This window comes from Pseudorca crassidens, chromosome 2 (assembly GCF_039906515.1).
Source record: "Pseudorca crassidens isolate mPseCra1 chromosome 2, mPseCra1.hap1, whole genome shotgun sequence".
Classification (NCBI taxonomy): domain Eukaryota; kingdom Metazoa; phylum Chordata; class Mammalia; order Artiodactyla; family Delphinidae; genus Pseudorca; species Pseudorca crassidens.
Window position 1 is genome coordinate 80,435,056 of NC_090297.1, and position 22,101 is coordinate 80,457,156.

Consider the following 22,101-nt stretch of genomic DNA (forward strand, 5'->3'; position numbering starts at 1 on the left):
AATGCATGTAACAAAATTAAGTGGTATTAAACCGCATATTTGTTCTCTAACCACCTCAACACTGAAGGTTAGTTAGGTATCTGTGTTACTGACATTAGAATGTCTAGCACTTGTCTAGTAAAATATAACATGGGCAAACATACTATGTATCTGTAGCGTAGTCAAATATTTTATTTCCTTGAAGAACACAAATACTCAAGTTTTATATAAATATCCCATGTCCTAAATGTTTCTAGACTGAAGAGACTGAAGAAAAATATATCCAAAAGAATATAATGAACATGCAATTTATATTATGCAACTTACCTGCAGTTGCTAAACAGGAACTCATCAGGGCAAACATGGCAATCACACAATGAGAAGCCATTTTTATTTCTCCAAAAGTGTGTCCCGTTCAGTCACCTCAGCCTGCAGTTCTTCAGATTATAAATAATCTTTGCAAATTGGAAGTGGCCTTAAAATCTTTCTTGCCAATTTTCAAATTGCCTATAAAAATAAACATTTTAAGAAGAAAACTTAATGCAGGTATTTCTTTTGATAAATACACATCAAAGTGAAATGAAGAATTTCTAAAAAGTATAAGATAAATTTATCTTGTGTGCCTAGACAGCACTCAAGCAAATGTTGTGGGTGCAGGGGAGGTAATTACCTAATAAAGAATTTTATAGCAAATACTTCTGCAAATACATGCTGTTTTGACATTTTAAATCTTTGGTTTTATATAAAATTTTCAAGAATATAGAAGAAAATCAAGGTACACCTATAATATAACATCATCAGTTATAAAATAATCAGTGACACTTGATACATGAACTCCCTAGTGCCAGCAAAAAAAAACACAAACAACTCTGATTAGAACTCAATCTAAGATGCAAACTATCATATATAGGATGGATAAACAACAAGGTCCTACTGTATAGCACAAGGAGCTGTATTCAATATCCTGTGATAAACCATGATGGAAAAGAATGTGAAAAAGAATATATATGTGTATAACTGAATCACTTTGCTGCACAGGAGAAATTAATACAACATTGTAAATCAGCTATATTTCAATAATTTTTTTTTAAAAAAAGAACTCAATCTAATGTTATAGTGACAGTTACCACAGGGATCAAATTGAAACACATTTAGAGTCAACCTGAAAAAATAAAGAACCATTAAAAGACAAGATTCTTATTTCAACTGTTTGCCAACATTTTAATAAGCAAAAATGCCTCTCCCTGTCTCTCAACCCCATCTGAGACTATCTGGTTGCATGACTAGAGGATCCAGAAGGTCTTTTCTAAACTTTTCCTATCCAGAGCCTTGAATGGTGAGTTTTGTGAAGGTTTGCTGAACTGGAATATCCTCCTATGGCCCTAAAGATCACCTCATTTAGACACTCCAAAGTATTTCCAGCCTTATCTCGTTGAGCCTGGCACAACCCATAGAAGGTGCAATTCAACAAATGTTTACAGAGCACCTACTATGTTCCAGGCATTGTGTGAGGACATGATTCCTGTTAACAGGGAAAAAAATTATCCAACAACTGGAAAAAAGTATAAAGACCCTGCCTGATCTAAGCCCTGGGCAAGGCAAGATCACAGAGTTTCTAGGACCCACCTCAAAGAGCTAGAGATTGCAGCCTTGTTACTCTCATCCAGAAAATTGCATCCCCAGAACCAGTTTGCTACCTTTAGAGACAAAGCCAGTTTGGGCACTTGTAGATACAGTAGAAAAATATAAAAACAATGGAAAAATGAGTTTCTAATCAAATGGTCTTAGTTCACTGCATCGATTGTTAAGAGAAAGATATTTAAAATGGTTTCCTACAGTAGTAACACTAATGGCCTCTGAGAAGGAGAGAAACAGGGTGATTGGGGGACAGTGGAGGGAGGGGGCAGGAACCTTTTCACTGAACTCCCATTTGGGTTTTACAGGTATTACCTACCCAGAAATAACAATAAAGTCCTAATTTCAAAAATAAATTTTAGATATGCTTTAAAACTAAACTATTACATATGCAGGAGGCACTGCAGTTCAATCTTGGTATGACAGTGATTTTAAAAGCCTAGTGTGAGTAAATATAGATTATGATGGCAGTTAAAGGTCTGCCTAAGTGTGGATCCACTCTGCCACCTACCAAATGGGTGATGTTGACCACAATACTCTTCATGCATGAAACTATCCTATGGACTGCCATGAGGATTAAAGGAGTTAATATATATACATTGCTACAACAGTACCTAGCACATAATAGGCAATGAATAAATGTTAGCTATTATTATCATGCTTGTCCATTCCCTTTGAGGTATATTTATACCAAGAAAGTGGAGAAAGTAGGTTGTGATTATTGACATAATTCTTAGCTACTGGAAAACCAGTTTAGTCTTTTGTTTGCTGCTAAATAAACACTACAATGGACACAAAAAGGAGATAAGCTAAAGAGTGGAATCACTAAGGGAAAAAAATTGCCAGTCAAATTGAGGCACAATCCATTGGTGGCACAATGGTCTTATCTCAAAAACTGACTAAATTATAGACACAATTTTGGACACCATAAAATTGACTTCAATCATCCCTTTAAGTCCAAAATTTCTGTCACCATAATTCCACATCACCTCAGATGTAATGGAAGTCTCCTGTTAACCTAAAAGACAATGACAGCAAAGAAAATTTGTCCCTATTTTTTTCCCTTCAAAGAATTAGATTTCCTGGGTTTCCCTGCTGGCGCAGTGGTTAAGAATCCGCCTGCCAATGCAGGGGACACGGTTTCGAGCCCTGGTCCGGGAAGATCCCACATGCGCGGAGCAACGAAGCCCGTGCGCCACAACTACTGAGCCTGCGCACCTAGAGCCCATGCTCCGCACCAAGAGAAGCCACCGCAATGAGAAGCCCGCGCACCGCAAAGAAGAGTAGCCCCCGCTCGCCGCAACTAGAGAAAGCCCGCGCACAGCAACGAAGACCCAACACAGCCAAAAATAAATTAATTTAATTAAATTTTTTTTAAATTAGATTTCCTGAATGGATCAATAAGAAAAACTCTAAAAGAATATGCTATTTCAACAAATGCTAAGGGCAACTTTTATAAAGCAAAACCCTGTAAGGAGATTTCAGAAGAAGATGACTTCCCAGAGGATTTTTATGGTGCACACAATCTATATAACCAGCACGAGGCTTGTGGGAATATTTAATGAGCTTGTGTCACCCCCTGCCCGCAGCTGCAGAGGCTCTGTGGAGCTGTGCACGTTAATCTGGGGCTTAAACCAGGTCTGAATGAACCTGTGGAAAAGAAAGGCAAATGGTTCTATTAAAAATATAGACTGCAAATTGCTGACAAGAATATTGGGTAATTATTAAAATGCAGCAATTACAGATACAATAGAGCCAAGCTAAACAGTATGATGCCCAAAGGCAAACCACAGCAAGTTTACACCGGATCTTAAAACATCTCCAAGGAAGTCCAAGACAAGTTGAAACTTACAAACTGCTGCTTCAAACAAAGAGGGAGCTTTTCTTCTTTCAGCTTAAAAGTCCCTCCATAATGTAACTTGTTCAAAAAGAAAATAAACTGCACAGAATTTTTGTCTAATCTTCCCAATGTGGTGACAGGATCCTAAGGCGGAGGAGAATAAAAAAAGGAAGCATGTCGTTCCATTCAGTGGAACTCCAGTTTTGGCCAAGACTTGCATACATCAGCACCTTAACACACGACTTAGGGATCAGTTCCCCAATTAGAAGAATGCAGGATGATCAAAGGCTTTGGAAAAGTCGCAGATCTTGAATAAAACTAGGGAAATACAAACTCTTCTCCTTCTCTGATGTTATATCACACTCAGTCTGCAAAGACCAGGGACTCGCCACTCTGGTTTTCTGACCTCACTGTATCTCTTTGGACTTTAAGAACTAAACTCTTCCTTTAGAATATAAATAGGGTACTCTGAAATCTTGAATGAACAATTTGGGGTCTACTGTGTAGTAGTCATTTCACCCACATTTCAAAGTAATGTATTCCATTCAAAGGGTACCAGAACTTACAGTATCCGCAAATGAACAGAATACAATTCTGAGAGGGACTTTAACGGATTTCTTAAAAAAAGGAATGTGATACTAATTCTTCTAATTTCCCCTGTATCTATTTCTAAGGCCATTAAACTGTGTGCTGCCCCACATTCTCTAGTGATCCAACAGAATTCACAGGGAAAGACCAGGATAAGCTGAAAACCCCTACCCAAACAAGTCCCCAAAACCATTACGGGTTAAACTAATGTTCAAAAGGAATTGGTTGGGAACAGTATTCCCTGAGTTGACCAGGATGTCTTTTAAAGAGAAAATCTTGCTCTATCTTAGTGGAAAAATGTGGTGAAATGATGTCTGGCAATAGGCTAAAAGCCAGCAAGAAAAATTGCTAACTTCCCCTTAGATGGCTAACACAGTGGCTATGAACATGAGATTATTCAAAATCAGAACTTAAATTAGCTTCCAGCCAATCAATTTCTCAATTAAAAGAATCAGCACGCTAAAGATAACATGAACAGCTTTTAAAGTTAGAAGAAGTCAACAGGATTCATGGATGAAGAGGAGCCCAAACTCCAAGTCCAGCACTTGCCCCAAATAACAGGGCAGAGTCAAGACTAGAAACCAGGTCTTTCCATGACCAGCATCCTACCTTGCAGTTCCAGGTCTGTTGCCACAAACTAGAAACCATTTTCTCTCCCTCCATACTCAATCTCTGGAAACAGAAATTTTTTTCGAAGAGAGGGGGAAGCCTGCCATGGCTGCCACCAGACATTGGTACTTCCATGTTGACATATGTACTCTGCACAAATCATTACTGATCACAAACTATGACTTGACTTCAGGACTGTGGGTGGCGGCTATAATAAATAAACAATCCTTGGTGATGTTGTATGACTCAAGTTCTGTGAAGATGAAGCACAAATCTTTGCACAATCATATCTTAACACTAAGACTGTTTAGCCCCCAACAAGGAAAATATTCAACAAATGTGAAGATCTTAAAGACAGAGATATATTGAGTGGAATAAAAAATGCCATTCCCTAAACTCAAATAGTAAATAACACCTGATTTTCTGGTACCTTCAATATGAAAAGGTTTTCTAGCAGATCATTAAGTTGTTTCTAGTCTGGTCATTTAAGTCTGAATTTAAAGTCTGAATTTTTTTGAGAAAGGTATACTGTTAAGTCTGCAAATGGTTAAATAAAAGCTGGTAGAAGAATTGTTCTGATGGATATTCAACATGTTATTCAGGGGATTTAGAAAAGAGGCAGGATGGAGGACATCAATATCTAGCTTGGCAGCCTGTAAAAAGGGGTGTGCAACATGTAGAACAGATACTGTTGTTTGTCTGATGACATTTGGATGCCCTTTAAGACTTGTACACAGAGAGAGCAAAGCCACCTTACTGAGTCGCAACTCTCAGATTTCTCTACTACACAGAGAAACTAGCTACTTCCAAATCCCCATTTTCAGACAGATTTGGCACAAAGAGGAGAAAAATCCTGGATTTGGATAAGAAATCTTTGGAATTGCATCTAAGTACAATCAATATTCAATAAATATTTACTACTAGGAGCCAGGCACTGTTGAAGATACCAAGGATATAGCAGTAAAAAAAAAAAAGGAGCCAAAAATCCTGCCCTCATGGTGCTTATATTCTAGTAAAAGTAACACCATTTAGTACATTAGGCAAGATATTTGATTTCCTGAGCTTCATTTCTCCCTTCAGTAAATCTTTATTTATTGCTTGCTCATGCCAGGCAATGGGAATATAATGGCCATGAAAAGAGACATATTCTTCTACCCTCATGGGCTTAAAGTGTGGTGGGATAAACACAAATATGTAATTATACACTATGATAAGGGCCCTAAAGAAAAGGTATCCACAACCTGAAGGATAAGTAGAGATTTAAAAGCTCTGGTGAAGGATGACATTACAGTAGAGGAAACATTACAGGTTACTGATGCTGAAGGGAGCATGGCTGCAAAGCCAAAGGGAAAAGAGAGAAACAGGTTCAAGAAAGAGTTTAAGCAGGAAAGTGGAATGATCCGATTACATTTTTAAAGTTTCCCTGGTATAGGCACTATGGAAAACAGTATGGAGTTCCTCAAAAAATTAAAAATAGAACTACCATATCATCCAGCAATTCCACATCTGGGTATATCTCTAAAGGAAGTTAAATCACTGTGCTAAAGAGATATCTGCAAACCCATGTTCACTGCAGCATTGTTTACCATAGCCAAGACATGGAAACAACCTAAATGTCCATTGATGAATGAATGGATAAAGTAAATGTGGTGTGTACACAATGGAATATTACTCAGCCATAAAAAAGAAGGAAATCCTGCCATTTGCGACAACATAGATGGACCTTGTGGGCATTATGCTAAGAGAAATAAGTCAGTCAGAGAAAGGCAAATACTGTAGGACACATATGTAGAATCTAAAAAACTGAACTCTTAGAAACAGAGAACAGATTGGTATTGCCAGAGGTGGGGGTGAGGGGTGGGAGAAATAGGTGAAGGTGGTCAAAAGGTACAAACTTCCAGTTATAAGATAAATAAGTTCTGGGGGTGTAATGTACAACATGACGACTATAGTTAACAATACTGTATTGTATATTTTAAAGTCGCTAAGAGAATAAATCTTAAAAGTTAACACAAGTAGGGAATTCCCTGGTGGTCCAGTGGTTAGGACTCCATACTTCCACTGCAGTGGGCACAGGTTCAATCTCTGGTCGGGGAACTAAGACCCCACATGTTGCATGATGCAGCCAAAAAAAAAAAATGTTAACATGAGTAAAAAAAAAATTAACTATGTGAGGTAATGGATGTTAACTAAACTTACTGTGGTGATCACTTTTCAATACATACATACATCAAATCACTGTGTTGTAGTTTATGCAATGTTATGTGTGAATTATATCTCAATAAAACTGAAAAAAATTTTAATTAAAAATAAATAACAATTTCCCTGGGCACCATGTGGAGAAGAGACTGAAGAGAGCCCAGAGTGCTTGGATGTTCAGTTAAGACTCTGACAGCACGTCAGATAAGAAAGGTGGTTTGGATCAGAATGGAGCCTCAGTTTCTTCATTTGTAAGAAAATAAATTAACCTTACGTACATCACAGGGCCGTTACAAGAATCAAATGAAATTGTACACATAACAGCATACAAGCTATCATTACTTATCATTAGCCCGCTGTCTCTACCAAAGAGAATTATCCTGAAGCCTAAGAAAGTCCCAATATTCTATGGCTTCCAGTGGAAGGGAAAAAAAAAAGGATTACTCTTGAACCACCTATACTTGTGGATAGGAATTCCACATGAAGACCCAGTAAAGGAAGGCAGGAAGCACAGAGGGTACAAGATGTGCAGAGAAGCTGGGCTCTGCTCTCCCCTGCCCCTCTAGGGCCTGGCCCACCCTCATTCCTGTTGGTTAAACAGAGTATAACCAACACATCTCTGGCCCCAGCATCCTTAGTTTTCCTGGGGTTGACCTTCAGTCAGTCCTTAAAAACCCTCTGTCTATCCCAAGCACAGCAGACCTCACTGCCCACGGAAAATACAGCAAAGAGGGGAGGGTGGGCATGTACACATCTCACAAGGTTGTGAAGACCAGGTTTTGTTCAAGTTCACAAACTAGGACAGATTTTATTTATTGATTTATTGATTTTGGGGTGAGTTAGGTCTTCACTGCTGCGCTCAGGCTTTCTCTAGTTGCAGCGAGTGGGGGCTACTCTTCTTTGCAGTGCACGGGCTTCTCATTGCGGTAGCTTCTCTTGTTGCAGAGCATGGGCTCTAGGCGTGTGGGCTTCAGTAGCTGTAGCACACGGGCTCAGTAGTTGCAGCTGGTGGGCTCTAGAGCGCCGGATCAGTAGTTGTGGCACACGGGCTTAGTTGCTCCGCGGCATGTGGGATCTTCCCATACCAGGGCTCGAACCCGTGTCCCCTGCGTTGGCAGGTGGATTCTTAACCACTGCGCCACCAGGGAAGTAGGACAGATTTTTTTACCCACCCGTGCAGTATTCCAGGAACTACCTTTCACATTTAATATTTCTGCATCCAAAGATTTCCGTTGCTTATAATTTTAAGCTAGAATTAATAGAGAACTATTCTTGGGGTTCCAAACCTGGCTTACCCAGATGTCTTACACTGGACAAGTCATTTAGCCTCCATCACCCCCTCATCTGTAAAATATTAATGATATTTTGATGGTAATATATGAGACAGAATATGGGCATGATACCTAAAACAACACCTGGCCCACACAGTACATTTTTTAAAAATAACAGTCATTGCAGTTATTATGATTAAAATACATCTAGTCTTTGGGAAAAAACCAAGCAAACTACCAGTAACAATATAATATAAATAACAGTTTAGGGGCTTCCCTGGTGGCGCAGTGGTTGAGAGTCCGCCCACCGATGCAGGGGACGCGGGTTCGTGCCCCGGTCCGGGAAGATCCCACATGCCGCGGAGCGGCTGGGCCCGTGAGCCACGGCCGCTGAGCCTGCGCATCTGGAGCCTGTGCTCCGCAACGGGAGAGGCCACAACAGTGAGAGGCCCGCGTACCGCAAAAAAAAATCACAGTTTACATCAAAGTTTGTATTAATTTTAGGATTAGACTTTGTCATCTAGAGTTTCAAAAATTCCCTTCATCACCAAAAAATGATTCCAAACCTAATATAAGGTATTAGTCCTAAAGATAGTCCTAATATTGCAATGCTGTTCCCAAAGGGTAGTAAAGCTGCTGCCTCAACAGCTCTGGTGTTAAGTTACAGGGATCCGGCTGAATGGCCCTCCTCAATTCTACCTTATGATTCCCAAACTAGCTTCAGGGGTTTAGCCTGGGGGCTGCGGAGCTCAGCCTGGCACTGCCACCAAACTAACCCAGCTGCCTAGAGAAAGGAATCCGCTATCACCAGAAGGGCTTATTAAATCACAAAGCTGCAATTATTCCAGCAAAGTCAGCACAGCTGAATATTCTCAGGCCCTAGCAAGCGCCAAGCCATTAAAAAAGCTTTGGGGGAAAAAATTTAAAAATAAAAATAAAATAAAACAAAAAAAAAAGCCTTTGGGGAAGCTATACCTTCTAGACCTCCAATAGACTATTTTGTACAATATGTACTAATTTACTAAAATATTTGATTCACATCTTTATTTATATTTGCAGGGATTCTGCAAATATATGAATTTAGAATAAACACTCCAGCAACAGACTATTTTGCTAATCACAATTAAGCACATTTTTTTATTCCTCTCACTGACTTCCAATATAAAATTCTTTCTCTTGAGTGGGGCTAATCCCTCAACAGATACATTTCAATCACTTAACTGATATTATTTGGTAAGGAAAGGGCTCAGCAGCCCAGGCATTGTGAAACATTAAGAATTAAAACCCTTAGATGGTTGCCCACTGCGGTCAGGATAAAGACCAAAACACTTTGCATGGTTGCTGGGTGTTGCCAACTTAATCCCACCTCATCTTCTGCATCTTCTCCAGCCATGCTCACCTTAATTCAGTTTTACCAAAGGGCCAACCCCTTGCTTCCAGAAGCCATGTTCATGTTTTGCAACTCAATGACCCTCCATGGTCCCCCTAATATGGTCAATTTCAAACATCTTCAAGGCCTCAGGTCTTTATATAAGCATTACTTCTTTAAGGAGGCCTCCTCTGATTCTCTCGAAGTAGAACGTAGTGCAATTCAACCCTGTTGGTAAATCTCCATGTAATTATTTCCTTCCGGGTATGGTTTTTGCACTCATCTGTTCACTCCAGAGAGTGGGATGACAGTCTCCCTGGCTCACCTGGCATATAGTAGGCATCCAATGAATGTACCATATGGAGCGCAAGTATAAAATACTATCTTGTACATTACAATGAGAAACAGTATGAAAAGATGGTGAATTATCAGAACATTTCTCAATAATAAATGATTAGCCAACAAGTAAGAGGTGTATATAAGAAAGAATCTACACAGCAGGCAGCCTGAAAGGGACAAGAGAGGCAAGAATTCTGGCATCAACATGTGTTACAAGCTCAGACAAGTCACTTCATTTGGAGCTTTAATTGCTTCATCTCTAATATGAAGAGATTAAACAAGAAAATCTTTTATTCTCTACCTTACTTATGATTGCCGTTATAAGGACTAACAACTAATTCTGAATCTCTCCTATAAAATGAAACTTCAGGGCTTCCCTGGTGGCGCAGTGGTTGAGAGTCCGCCTGCCGATGCAGGGGACACGGGTTCGTGCCCCGGTGCGGGAAGATCCCACATGCCGCGGAGCAGCTAGGCCCGTGAGCCACGGCCGCTGAGCCTGCGCGTCCGGAGCCTGTGCTCCGCAACGAGAGAGGCCACAACCGTGAGAGGCCCACGTACTGCAAAAAAAAAAAAAAAAAATGAAACTTCAAACACACTTGTGGAAATTTGAAATGCATGATCATGTAATGGCTAGCAGGAATGACAACAACACTAGAAAGTATTATCCCAGAAAAACATTCAACTTGACAATGTATGTATAAATAAAATACTAATACTACACTAGCTATTTTTTAACACACAACTTACAAAACAAAAAAAATTTTTTAATGAATTATCTTACAAGCAATGCAAGCAACCACAAAACCTGAATTTTGTCAGATCTGCCCATTTCATAAAAACTGCCATTTGGGGGAAGATCTAGGGGAAGATGGCGGAAGAGTAAGACACGGAGATCACCTTCCTCCCCACAGATACATCAGAAATACATCTACACGTGGAACAACTCCTACAGAACACCTACTGAACGCTGGCAGAAGACCTCAGACCTCCCAAAAGGCAAGAAACTCCCCACGTACCTGGGTTGGGCAAAAGAAAAAATAAACAGCGACAAAAGAATAGGAACGGGACCTGCACCAGTGGGAGGGAGCTGTGAAGGAGGAAAGGTTTCCACACACTAGAAGCCACTTCTCGGGCGGAGACTGCGGGTGGCGGAGGGGGGAGGCTGCGGAGCCGCAGAGGAAAGAGCAGCAACAGGGGTGCGGAGGGCAAAGCGGCGAGATTCCCGCACAGAGGATCGGTGCCGACCGGCACTCACCAGCCCGAGAGGCTTGTCGGCTCACCCGCCGGGACGGGCGGGACTGGGAGCTGAGGCTCGGGCTTCGGTCGGATCGCAGGGACAGGACTGGCAGCGTGAACACAGTCTGAAGGGGTTAGTGCACCACGGCTAGCCGGGAGGGAGTCCGGGGAAAAGTCTGGAGCTGCTGAAGAGGCAAGAGACTTTTTCTTCCCTCTTTGTTTCCTGGTGCGCGAGGAGAGGGGATTAAGAGCGCTGCTAAAAGGAGCTCCAGAGACGGGCGCGAGCCGCAGCTAACAGCGCAGACCCCAGAGACTGGCATGAGACGCTAAGGCTGCTGCTGCCGCCACCAAGAAGCCTGTGTGTGAGCACAGGTCACTCTCCACACCTCCCTTCCAGGGAGCCTGTGCAGCCCGCCACTGCCAGGGTCCCAGGATCCAGGGACAACTTCCCCGGGAGAATGCACAGCGCACCTCAGGCTGGTGCAACGTCACGCCGGCCTCTGCCGCTGCAGGCTCACCCCACATCAGTACCCTCCCGCCCCTGGCCTCAGTGAGCCAGAGCCCCCGAATCAGCGGCTCCTTTAACCCCATCCTGTCTGAGCGAAGAACAGATGCCCTCCGGCAACCTACACGCAGAGGCGGGGCCAAATCCAAAGCTGAGTCCTGGGAGCTGTGCGAACAAAGAAGAGACAGGGAAATCTCTCCCAGCAGCCTCAGGAGCAGCGGATTAAATCTCTACAATCAACTTGATGTACCCTGCATCTGTGGAATACCTGAATAGACAACGAATCATCCCAAATTGAGGAGGTGGATTTTGAGAGCAAGATTTATTATTTTTTCCCCTTTTCCTCTTTTTGTGAGTGTGTATGTGTATGCTTCTGTGTGAGATTTTGTCTGTATAACTTTGCTTTCACCATCTGTCCTAGGGTTCTATCCGTCCGTTTTTTTGTTTTTTGGTTTTTTTGGTTTTTTACTTTTTAAAAAAAATTTTTTTCTTAATAATTATTTTTTATTTTAATAACTTTATTTTACCTTACTTTATTTTATTTTCTCTAATCTTCTTTCTTTCTTTCTACTTTTTCTCCCTTTCATTCTGAGCCGTGTGGATGAAAGGCTCTTGGTGCTACCGCCAGGAGTCAGTGCTGTGCCTCTGAGGTGGCAGAGCCAACTTCAGGACACTGGTCCACAAGAGACCTCCCAGCTCCACGTAATATCAAACGGTGAAAATCTCCCAGAGATCTCCATCTCAAGGCCAAGACCCAGCTCCACTCAACAACCAGCAAGCTACAGTGCTGGACACCCTATGCCAAACAACAAGCAAGACAGGAACACAACCCCATCCATTAGGAGAGAGGCTGCCTAAAATCATAATAAATCCACAGACACCCCAAAACACACCACCAGACGTGGACCTGCCCACCAGAAAGACAAGATCCAGCCTCATCCACCATAACACAGGCACTAGTCCCCTCCACCAGGAAGCCTACACAACCCACTGAACCAACCTTAGCCACTGGGGACAGACACCAAAAACAACGGGAACTACGAACCTGCAGCCTGCACAAAGGAGACCACAAACACAGTAAGATAAGCAAAATGAGAAGACAGAAAAACACACAGCAGATGAAGGAGCAAGATAAAAACCCACCAGACCTAACAAATGAAGAGGAAATAGGCAGTCTACCTGAAAAAGAACTCAGAATAATGACAGTAAAGATGATCCAAAATCTTGGAAATAGAATAGACAAAATGCAAGAAACATTTAACAAGGACCTAGAAGAACTAAAGGTGAAACAAACAACGATGAACAACACAATAAATGAAATGAAAAATACTCTAGATGGGATCAATAGCAGAATAACTGAGGCAGAAGAACGGATAAGTGACCTGGAAGATAAAATAGTGGAAATAACTACTGCAGAGCAGAATAAAGAAAAAAGAATGAAAAGAACTGAGGACAGTCTCAGAAACCTCTGGGACAACATTAAATGCACCAACATTCGAATTATAGGGGTTCCAGAAGAAGAAGAGAACAAGAAAGGGACTGAGAAAATATTTGATGAGATTATAGTTGAAAACTTCCCTAATATGGGAGAGGAAATAGTTAATCAAGTCCAGGAAGCACAGAGAGTCCCATACAGGATAAATCCAAGGAGGAACATGCCAAGACACATATTAATCAAACTGTCAAAAATTAAATACAAAGAAAAAATATTAAAAGCAGCAAGGGAAAAACAACAAATAACACAGAAGGGAATCCCCATAACCATAAGGTTAACAGCTGATCTTTCAGCAGAAACTCTACAAGCCAGAAGGGACTGGCAGGACATAGGTAAAGTGATGAAGGAGAAAAACCTACAACCAAGATTACTCTACCCAGCAAGGATCTCATTCAGATTTGATGGAGAAATTAAAACCTTCACAGACAAGCAAAAGCTGAGAGAGTTCAGCACCGCCAAACCAGCTTTACAACAAATGCTAAAGGATCTTCTCTAGGCAAGAAACACAAGAGAAGGAAAACACCTACAATAACAAACCCAAAACAATTAAGAAAACAGGAATAGGAACATACATATCTATAATTACCTTAAATGTAAATGGATTAAATGCTCCCACCAAAAGACACAGACTGGCTGAATGGATACAAAAACTAAGACCTATATATATGCTGTCTACAAGAGACCCACTTCAGACCTAGGGACACATACAGACTGAAAGTGAGGGGATGGAAAAAGATATTCCATGCAAATGTAAACCAAAAGAAAGCTGGAGTAGCAATTCTCATATCAGACAAAATAGACTTTAAAATAAAGATTATTAGAAGAGACAAAGAAGGACACTACATAACGATCAAGGGATCAATCCAAGAAGAAGATATAACAATTGTAAATATTTATGCACCCAACATAGGAGCACCTCAATACATAAGGCGAATACTAACAGGCATAAAAGGGGAAATCGACAGTAACACATTCATACTAGGGGACTTTAACACCCCACTTTCACCAATGGACAGATCATCCAAAATGAAAATAAATAAGGAAACACAAGCTTTAAATGATACATTAAACAAGATGGACTTAATTGATATTTATAGGACATTCCATCCTAAAACAACAGAATACACATTTTTATCAAGTGCTCATGGAACATTCTCCAGGATAGATCATATCTTGGGTCACAAATCAAGCCTTGGTAAATTTAAGAAAACTGAAATTGTATCAAGTATCTTTTCCGACCACAATGCTATGAGACTAGATATCAATTACAGGAAAAGATCTGTAAAAAATACAAACACATGGAGGCTAAACAATACACTACTTAATAACGAAGTGATCACTGAAGAAATCAAAGAGGAAATCAAAAAATACCTAGAAACAAATGACAATGGAGACACGACAACCCAAAACCTATGGGATGCAGCAAAAGCAGTTCTAAGAGGGAAGTTTATAGCAATACAATCGTACCTTAAGAAACAGGAAACATCTCGAATAAACAACCTAACCTTGCACCTAAAGCAATTAGAGAAAGAAGAACAAAAAAACCCCAAAGTTAGCAGAAGGAAAGATATCATAAAGATCAGATCAGATATAAATGAAAAAGAAATGAAGGAAACGATAGCAAAGATCAATAAAACTAAAAGCTGGTTCTTTGAGAAGATAAACAAAATTGATAAACCATTAGCCAGACTCATCAAGAAAAAAAGGGAGAAGACTCAAATCAATAGAATTAGAAATGAAAAAGGAGAAGTAACAACTGACACTGCAGAAAAACAAAAGATCATGAGAGATTACTACAAGCAACTCTATGCCAATAAAATGGACAACCTGGAAGAAATGGACAAATTCTTAGAAATGCACAACCTGCCAAGACTTAATCGGGAAGAAATAGAAAATATGAACAGACCAATCACAAGTAATGAAATTGAAACTGTGATTAAAAATCTTCCAACAAACGAAAGCTCAGGACCAAATGGCTTCACAGGCAAATTCTATCAAACATTTAGAGAAGAGCTAACACCTATTCTTCTCACTCTTCCAAAATATAGCAGAGGGAGGAACACTCCCAAACTCATTCTATGAGGCCACCATCACCCTGATACCAAAACCAGACAAGGATGTTAAAAAGAAAGAAAACTACAGGCCAATATCACTGATGAACATAGATGCAAAAATCCTCAACAAAATACTAGCAAACAGGGGCTTCCCTGGTGGCGCAGTGGTTGAGAGTCCGCCTGCTGATGCAGGGGACATGGGTTCATGCCCTGGTCTGGGAAGATCCCACATGCCGCGGAGCAGCTGGGCCCATGAGCCATGGCCGCTGAGCCTGTGCATCCAGAGCCTCTGATCCGCAATGGGAGAGGCCACACATCGCAAAAAAAAAAAAAAAAAATACTAGCCCGCGTATCACACACACAAAAAAAATACTAGCAAACAGAATCCAACAGCACATTAAAAGGATCATACACCATGATCAAGTGGGGTTTATTCCAGGAATGCAAGGATTCTTCAATATACGCAAATCAAACAATGTGATACACCACATTAACAAGTTGAAGGAGAAAAACCATATGGTCATCTCAATAGATGCAGAGAAAGCTTTCGACAAAATTCAACACCCATTTATGATAAAAACCCTCCAGAAAGTAGGCATAGAGGGAACTTTTCTCAACATAATAAAGGCCATTATGACAAACCCACAGCCAACATCGTGCTCAATGGTGAAAAACTGAAAGCATTTCCACTAAGATCAGGAACAAGACAAGGTTGCCCACTCTCACCACTCTTATTCAACATAGTTTTGGAAGTTTCAACCATAGCAGTCAGAGAAGAAAAAGAAATAAAAGGAATCCAAATTGGAAAAGAAGAAGTAAAGTTGTCACTGTTTGCAGATGACATGATACTATACATAGAGAATCTTAAAGATGCTACCAGAAAACTACTAGAGCTAATCAATGAATTTGGTAAAGTAGCAGGATACAAAATTAATGCACAGAAATCTCTGGCATTCCTATACACTAATGATGAAAAATCTGAAAGTGAAATCAAGAAAACACTCCCATTTACCATTGCAACAAAAAGAATAAAATATTTAGCAATAAACCTACCTAAGGAGACAAAAGACCTGTATGCAGAAAATTATGAGACACTGATGAAAGAAATTAAAGATGAGACAAATAGATGGAGAGATATACCATGTTCTTGGATTGGAAGAATCAACATTGTGAAAATGACTCTACTACCCAAAGCAATCTACAGGTTCAATGCAATCCCTATCAAACTACCACTGGCATTTTTCACAGAACTAGAACAAAAAATTTCACAATTTGCATGGAAACACAAAGGACCCCAAATAGCCAAAGCAATCTCGAGAACGAAAAACGGAGCTGGAGGAATCAGGCTCCCTGACTTCAGACTATACTACAAAGCTACAGTAATCAAGACAGTATGGTACTAGCACAAAAACAGAAAGATAGATCAATGGAACAGGATAGAAAGCCCAGAGATAAACCCACGCACATATGGTCACCTTATCTTTGATAAAGGAGGCAGGAATGTACAGTGGAGAAAGGACAGCCTCTTCAATAAGTGGTGCTGGGAAAACTGGGCAGGTACATGTAAAAGTATGAGATTAGATCACGCCCTAATACCATACACATAAATAAGCTCTAAATGTATTAAAGACCGAAATTTAAGGCCAGAAACTATCAAACTCTTAGAGGAAAACACAGGCAGAACACTCTATGACATAAATCACAGCAAGATCCTTTTTGACCCACCTCCTAGAGAAATGGAAATAAAAACAAAAATAAACAAATGGGACCTAATGAAACTCCAATGCTTTTGCACAGCAAAGGAAACCATAAACAAGATGAAAAGACAACCCTCAGAATAGGAGAAAATATTTGCAAATGAAGCAACGGACAAAGGATTAATCTCCAAAATTTACAAGCAGCTCATGCAGTTCAATAACAAAAAAACAACCCAATCCAAAAATGGGCAGAAGACCTAAATAGACATTTCTCCAAAGAAGATATACAGACTGCCAACAAACACATGAAAGAATGCTCAACATCATTAATCATTAGAGAAATGCAAATCAAAACTACAATGTGATATCATCTCACACCAGTCAGAATGGCCATCATCAAAAAATCTAGAAACAATAAATGCTGGAGAGGGTGTGGAGAAAAGGGAACCCTCTTGCACTGCTGGTGGGAATGTGAATTGGTACAGCCACTATGGAGAACAGTATGGAGGTTCCTTAAAAAACTACAAATAGAACTACCATATGACCCAGCAATTCCACTACTGGGCATGTACCCTGAGAAAACCATAATTCAAAATGAGTCATGTACCAAAATGTTTATTGCAGCTCTATTTACAATAGCCAGGAGATGGAAACAACCTAAGTGTCCATCATCGGATGAATGGATAAAGAAGATGTGGCACATAAATACAATGGAATATTACTCAGCCATAAAAAGAAACGAAATTCAGCTATTTGTAATGAGGTGGATGGACCTAGTCTGTCATACAGAGTGAAGTAAGTCAGAAAGAGAAAGACAAATACCGTATGCTAACACATATATATGGAATTTAAAAAAAAAGAATGTCATGAAGAACCTAGGGGTAAGACAGGAATAAAGACACAGACCTACTAGAGAATGGACTTGAGGATATGGGGAGGGGGAAGGGTAAGCTGTGACAAGGCGAGAGAGAGGCATGGACATACATACACTACCAAACATAAGGTAGATAGCTAGTGGGAAGCAGCCGCATAGCACAGGGAGATCAGCTCGGTGCTTTGTGACCACCTAGAGGGGTGGGATAGGGAGGGTGGGAGGGAGGGAGACGCAAGAGGGAAGAGATATGGGAACATATGTATATGTATAACTGATTCACTTTGTTATAAAGCAGAAACTAACACACCATTGTGAAGCAATTATACTCCAATAAAGATGTAAAAAAAAATAAAATAAAATAAAATAAAACTGCCATTTTTATTCCACTCCTCCAACTCCACGAAATCTATTCGTTCCCCTCACCTCATTCCAAAAGCCACTTCTGAACAATCCCAGCCCACTGTAAACACTGTCTCCTTAACATCTTGTGTATGATTTGTTCCATGTTATCTTCTGCTCAGAGCCGAGTCAGAATGTTCGAAAAAGATAACATGTACTCCAAGCCTTTAATTTTGCAGATTAGCAAACCAAGAATTAGAAAGGCTTGATGATTGGTCCACTGATACACAACTTGTAAGTAGCACAGCCAAGACTTATCCACAGGCCGCTTTGTAATTATTCTGTGGTCATTCTCGTGTTTCTACAACATTCGCCTTCCAATTAGAGGCTAACACCCTGCTTTCTTCTTCTGACCTCACAAAACATCTCAGTTAACATCTACTGAACACCTGCACTGTTTTTCACAATTTCTCATTTCAACCTCTCAACAACTCAAGGAGACAGATGTCCTTAACTCCACTTTATAGTGAGAAAAGTGAGGCTTAAGATGCTAAACCACCCCCAAGGTCACCACCTAATAAATCCTGGCACCAGGATTTGAGCCCAGGTGTGTCTGATTCCACAGCCTATGCTCTTAACCACTACACACAGGAGCTCCTCCACTATGGACACCAACCAGGCCCTGCAGAGACATTCACTTTCTGATAGGGCCAGTCTGATTAGATCTGACATACGGGATAAGTTATTTTGTTTTGAAGTCATGGAGGCAAGGTTCAATCAGCAGTTTTCTTTTACTTCATTCATTCATTATTTATTAGCACCTACCATGTGCCAGGCACTGTTCAGAGAGCTGGGGACACAGCAGTGAACTAAACATGACACTGTTTTCATGGAGTTTACCTTCTAATGAGAGACAGACAATATATGATGTGTCAAATGGTGGTAAATCCTGTGAAGGAAAAATAAAGCAGGTTAAAGAGAAAGAATGATGAGAGGAGAAATGTTACTTTAGATAGGGTGGTCAGGGAACGTGTGATATTGTGATTTATAAGAAATATGTAATTGGTCTTCATCTGTTTCTGGCACAAAGCTCTTAAACTTTGGAATTTCCTAAGTGACAAGAGAGAGAAAGGTGTCTTTTGTTATGTTAATGAGGTCAGTTTTAGACCCCACCTAAAGATGGGGGGGTGGCTGTCAGGAGAACTAACCACGTGATTAGAGGATCGGAAATTTCAGTCCCACCCCCTACCCCTACCCATCCTTGGGAGATTACCAGTGGCCAATGATTTGATCAATTGTGCCTACGTGAAGAAGCTTCCATAAGAACCCAAAAGGACAAGGTCCAGAGAGCTTCTGGTTGGTGAACACATGGAGGTGCGGGGAGAGTGGGGCACCTGGAGAGGGCACGGAAGCTCTGCGCCCCTTTCCCACATACTTTGCCCTATGCCTCTCTTTCATCGGGCTGTTCCTGACTCATATCCTTTTATAGTAAAGTGGTGATCTAATAAGTAAAATGTTTCTCTGACTTCTGTGAGCTGCTCTTAGCAAACTAATCAAATCCAAGGAGGGGTCATGGGAATCTCTGATTTATAGCCAGCCTGGTCAGAAGTACAGGTAACAATGTGGACCTGTGACTGGGACTGGTGTCTGAAGTCCAAGGAGGAGGTCCTGGGAACCTCCAATCTGCAGCCAGTGGGTCAAAATCCCAGGTAATAACCTGGGCTTTTGACTGGTGAATGAAGTGGACAGTGGTCTTTGAGTCCTTAACCTGTGGAAGATGATGCTATCTCTGGGTGGACAGTAGATAGTGTCAGAGCTGAGCTGAATTCTTAGACACCCTGCCAGTGTCTGAGAATTGCTTGGTGGTGTGGAGGGAACACATTCCCCCAAAGTGGGATCAGTGACCAGAACCCTTTTTAGAAGGACTCTCAGATGAGGTGACATTTGAGCACAGTGATGAGAGGCAGAGCTATGAATATCTGAAGGAAAAGCATGCAAGGCAGTGGGGATAGCAAATGCAAAGACCCTGCACTGACAGCATGCTTGGTGTGTTCTGGGAGCAGACTACAGTATAATATAGTGGAAAGGGTGGGGACCCAGCCTACCTGGGTTCAAACCTCTGCACTGCCTCTTTCCAGTGGTGTAACTGTGGGCAACTCAATAAACACTTCCATGCCTCGTCTATAAAGTAGAGATAATGATTCTATTTCCCTAATGGGGTTGTTATGAGGATTAAGTAAGTTAATAACATATAAAGCACTTAATACCTCATAGGTTCTTAGGGTTCAGGAAACGGTACCTTTGATTTTTAACTAGGTCATTGACAACAGCTCCATTCAAGACAGTTTACTTTCAATTTGATGGTTTTGAATCCCAGGGTTAAATTATGCTGCAGCTTCGTACATGGCCAATAACATCCTACTAAGCCTTTGACTTCCTTGGCTGGACTTCCTGTCCTGATGAGGAGGGCTCTGTAGGAACCATACTGATGTTAGCACAAAAAGAGAGGGGGGCAAATGCCTCTACCATCACTGTTACACTAACATAAATGAGTTCCACACCCAACCTAGCCCCCACCCGCAAGAACTGGATGCTTCTTCAGAAGTATAATTTACCACCCCTTGGATTTAAGTCATTGGTTTCAAAGGACCAGATCCCCACCAGCACCACTGAGAGAAGCAAGTGGTAGTTTCTTTTTTTTTTTTTTCTTTTTGGCCGCACCTCACGGCATGTGGAACTTCCCCAACCAGGGATGGAACCCGTGCCCCCTGCAGTGGAAGCGCAGAGGTCTTAGCCACTGGACCGTCAGGGAAGTCCACAAGTGGTAATTTCAACTGCTGTCCTGAAAAGGGTTAAAAACCTCTCTGCAAAATTAAGACAGTAATTTAATTTTTTAAAAATCCTTTCTCCAATGTCCTTTTTGTCTAAACTAAACATTTCTTTTCAAAGAAATAGGAACATCAAAGCAAAACTTAAGAGTCTGGCCTGGCAGTCTCCAGACTGTTCCTTAGAGCACAGCCCCAAAGCAACTCTAGAAGGTCCAGTGAGCAGCCCTGTACATGGGCCCAGAGCCAAGGGAAGATGTCAGGGCCACAAGGAAATTCTGCTCCTCTGCCCCATACCCTCTCCCCCAGCTCTTTTCTTTAATGCTGTGTTTACTTTTCATCTTTGCAGTCCGATGGGTTAAAGGGCAAACCACAGGCAGAGAGAAACCACAGCAAGCCCTAGCCTTTTAGAGGTAAAATGGGAGTCTTCCCAAACCACTTTTAAGGCTGAGGAGAACCCACGGTTGCTGCTTCAAGTCAGACAATTAAAGATCAAGTCAGACAATTAATGAGGTCAGTGTTCTAGTCTGACAGGTCTAGAATGAGGCTTTTTAAAAATCAGATTCTCCTTCTACACATATCTGATGGTTTTCCCTTTTTAATGCCATAAATGTACATTTAACTGGATGTATAAGAAATCCACAAATCTTGCTTCTTCTCATTTATTTATTCATCCAACAATATTTATCTAGTGCCTGCTCAGTCAGTGCAGGACTCTTCTAGGTGCGAGGATTCAACAGGGAATAAAACATATAAAAATCCCTGCCCTTGTGGAGCTTACATTCTAGTCAAGGGAGATCGACTATAAGCAAGATATATAATTATACGTGAGGTAGAGATAAATGCTAAGAAAACAAATAAAGCAGAGAAGAGAGAAAGGAAGTATTCGGGAGTCTTTGTTTTTTTTTTGTTGTTGTTTATTTTGTGTTGAGTAAGGACCTACAAGAAATGAGCTCTGTAGAAAACCATAATTCAAAAAGACACATGCACCCCGATGTTCACTGCAGCACTATTTACAATAGCCAGGACATGGAAGCAACCTACATGCCCATCGACAGACGAATGGATAAAGAAGATGTGGCACATATATACAATGGAATATTACTCAGCCATAAAAAGGAACGAAATTGGGTCACATGTAGAGACATGGATAGACCTAGAGACTGTCATACAGAGTGAAGTAAGTCAGAAAGAGAAAAACAAATATTGTATATTAATGCACATACGTGGAACCTAGAAAAATGGTA

General features: G+C 40.9%; 1 protein-coding gene across 8 annotated transcripts in view; it reads right to left on the minus strand.

Moving 5' to 3' along the window:
• Positions 1–22,101, minus strand: part of TGFBR3 (transforming growth factor beta receptor 3) — a 205,396-nt gene that overhangs the window by 173,015 nt on the left and 10,280 nt on the right. For all 8 annotated transcript variants that reach the window (XM_067726881.1, XM_067726887.1, XM_067726882.1 and 5 more), the window contains exon 2: positions 307–486. In XM_067726881.1, coding sequence (XP_067582982.1) covers positions 307–367 — 61 coding nt within the window. In that variant the 5' untranslated portion in view covers positions 368–486. The remainder of the gene's footprint in view (positions 1–306; positions 487–22,101) is intronic.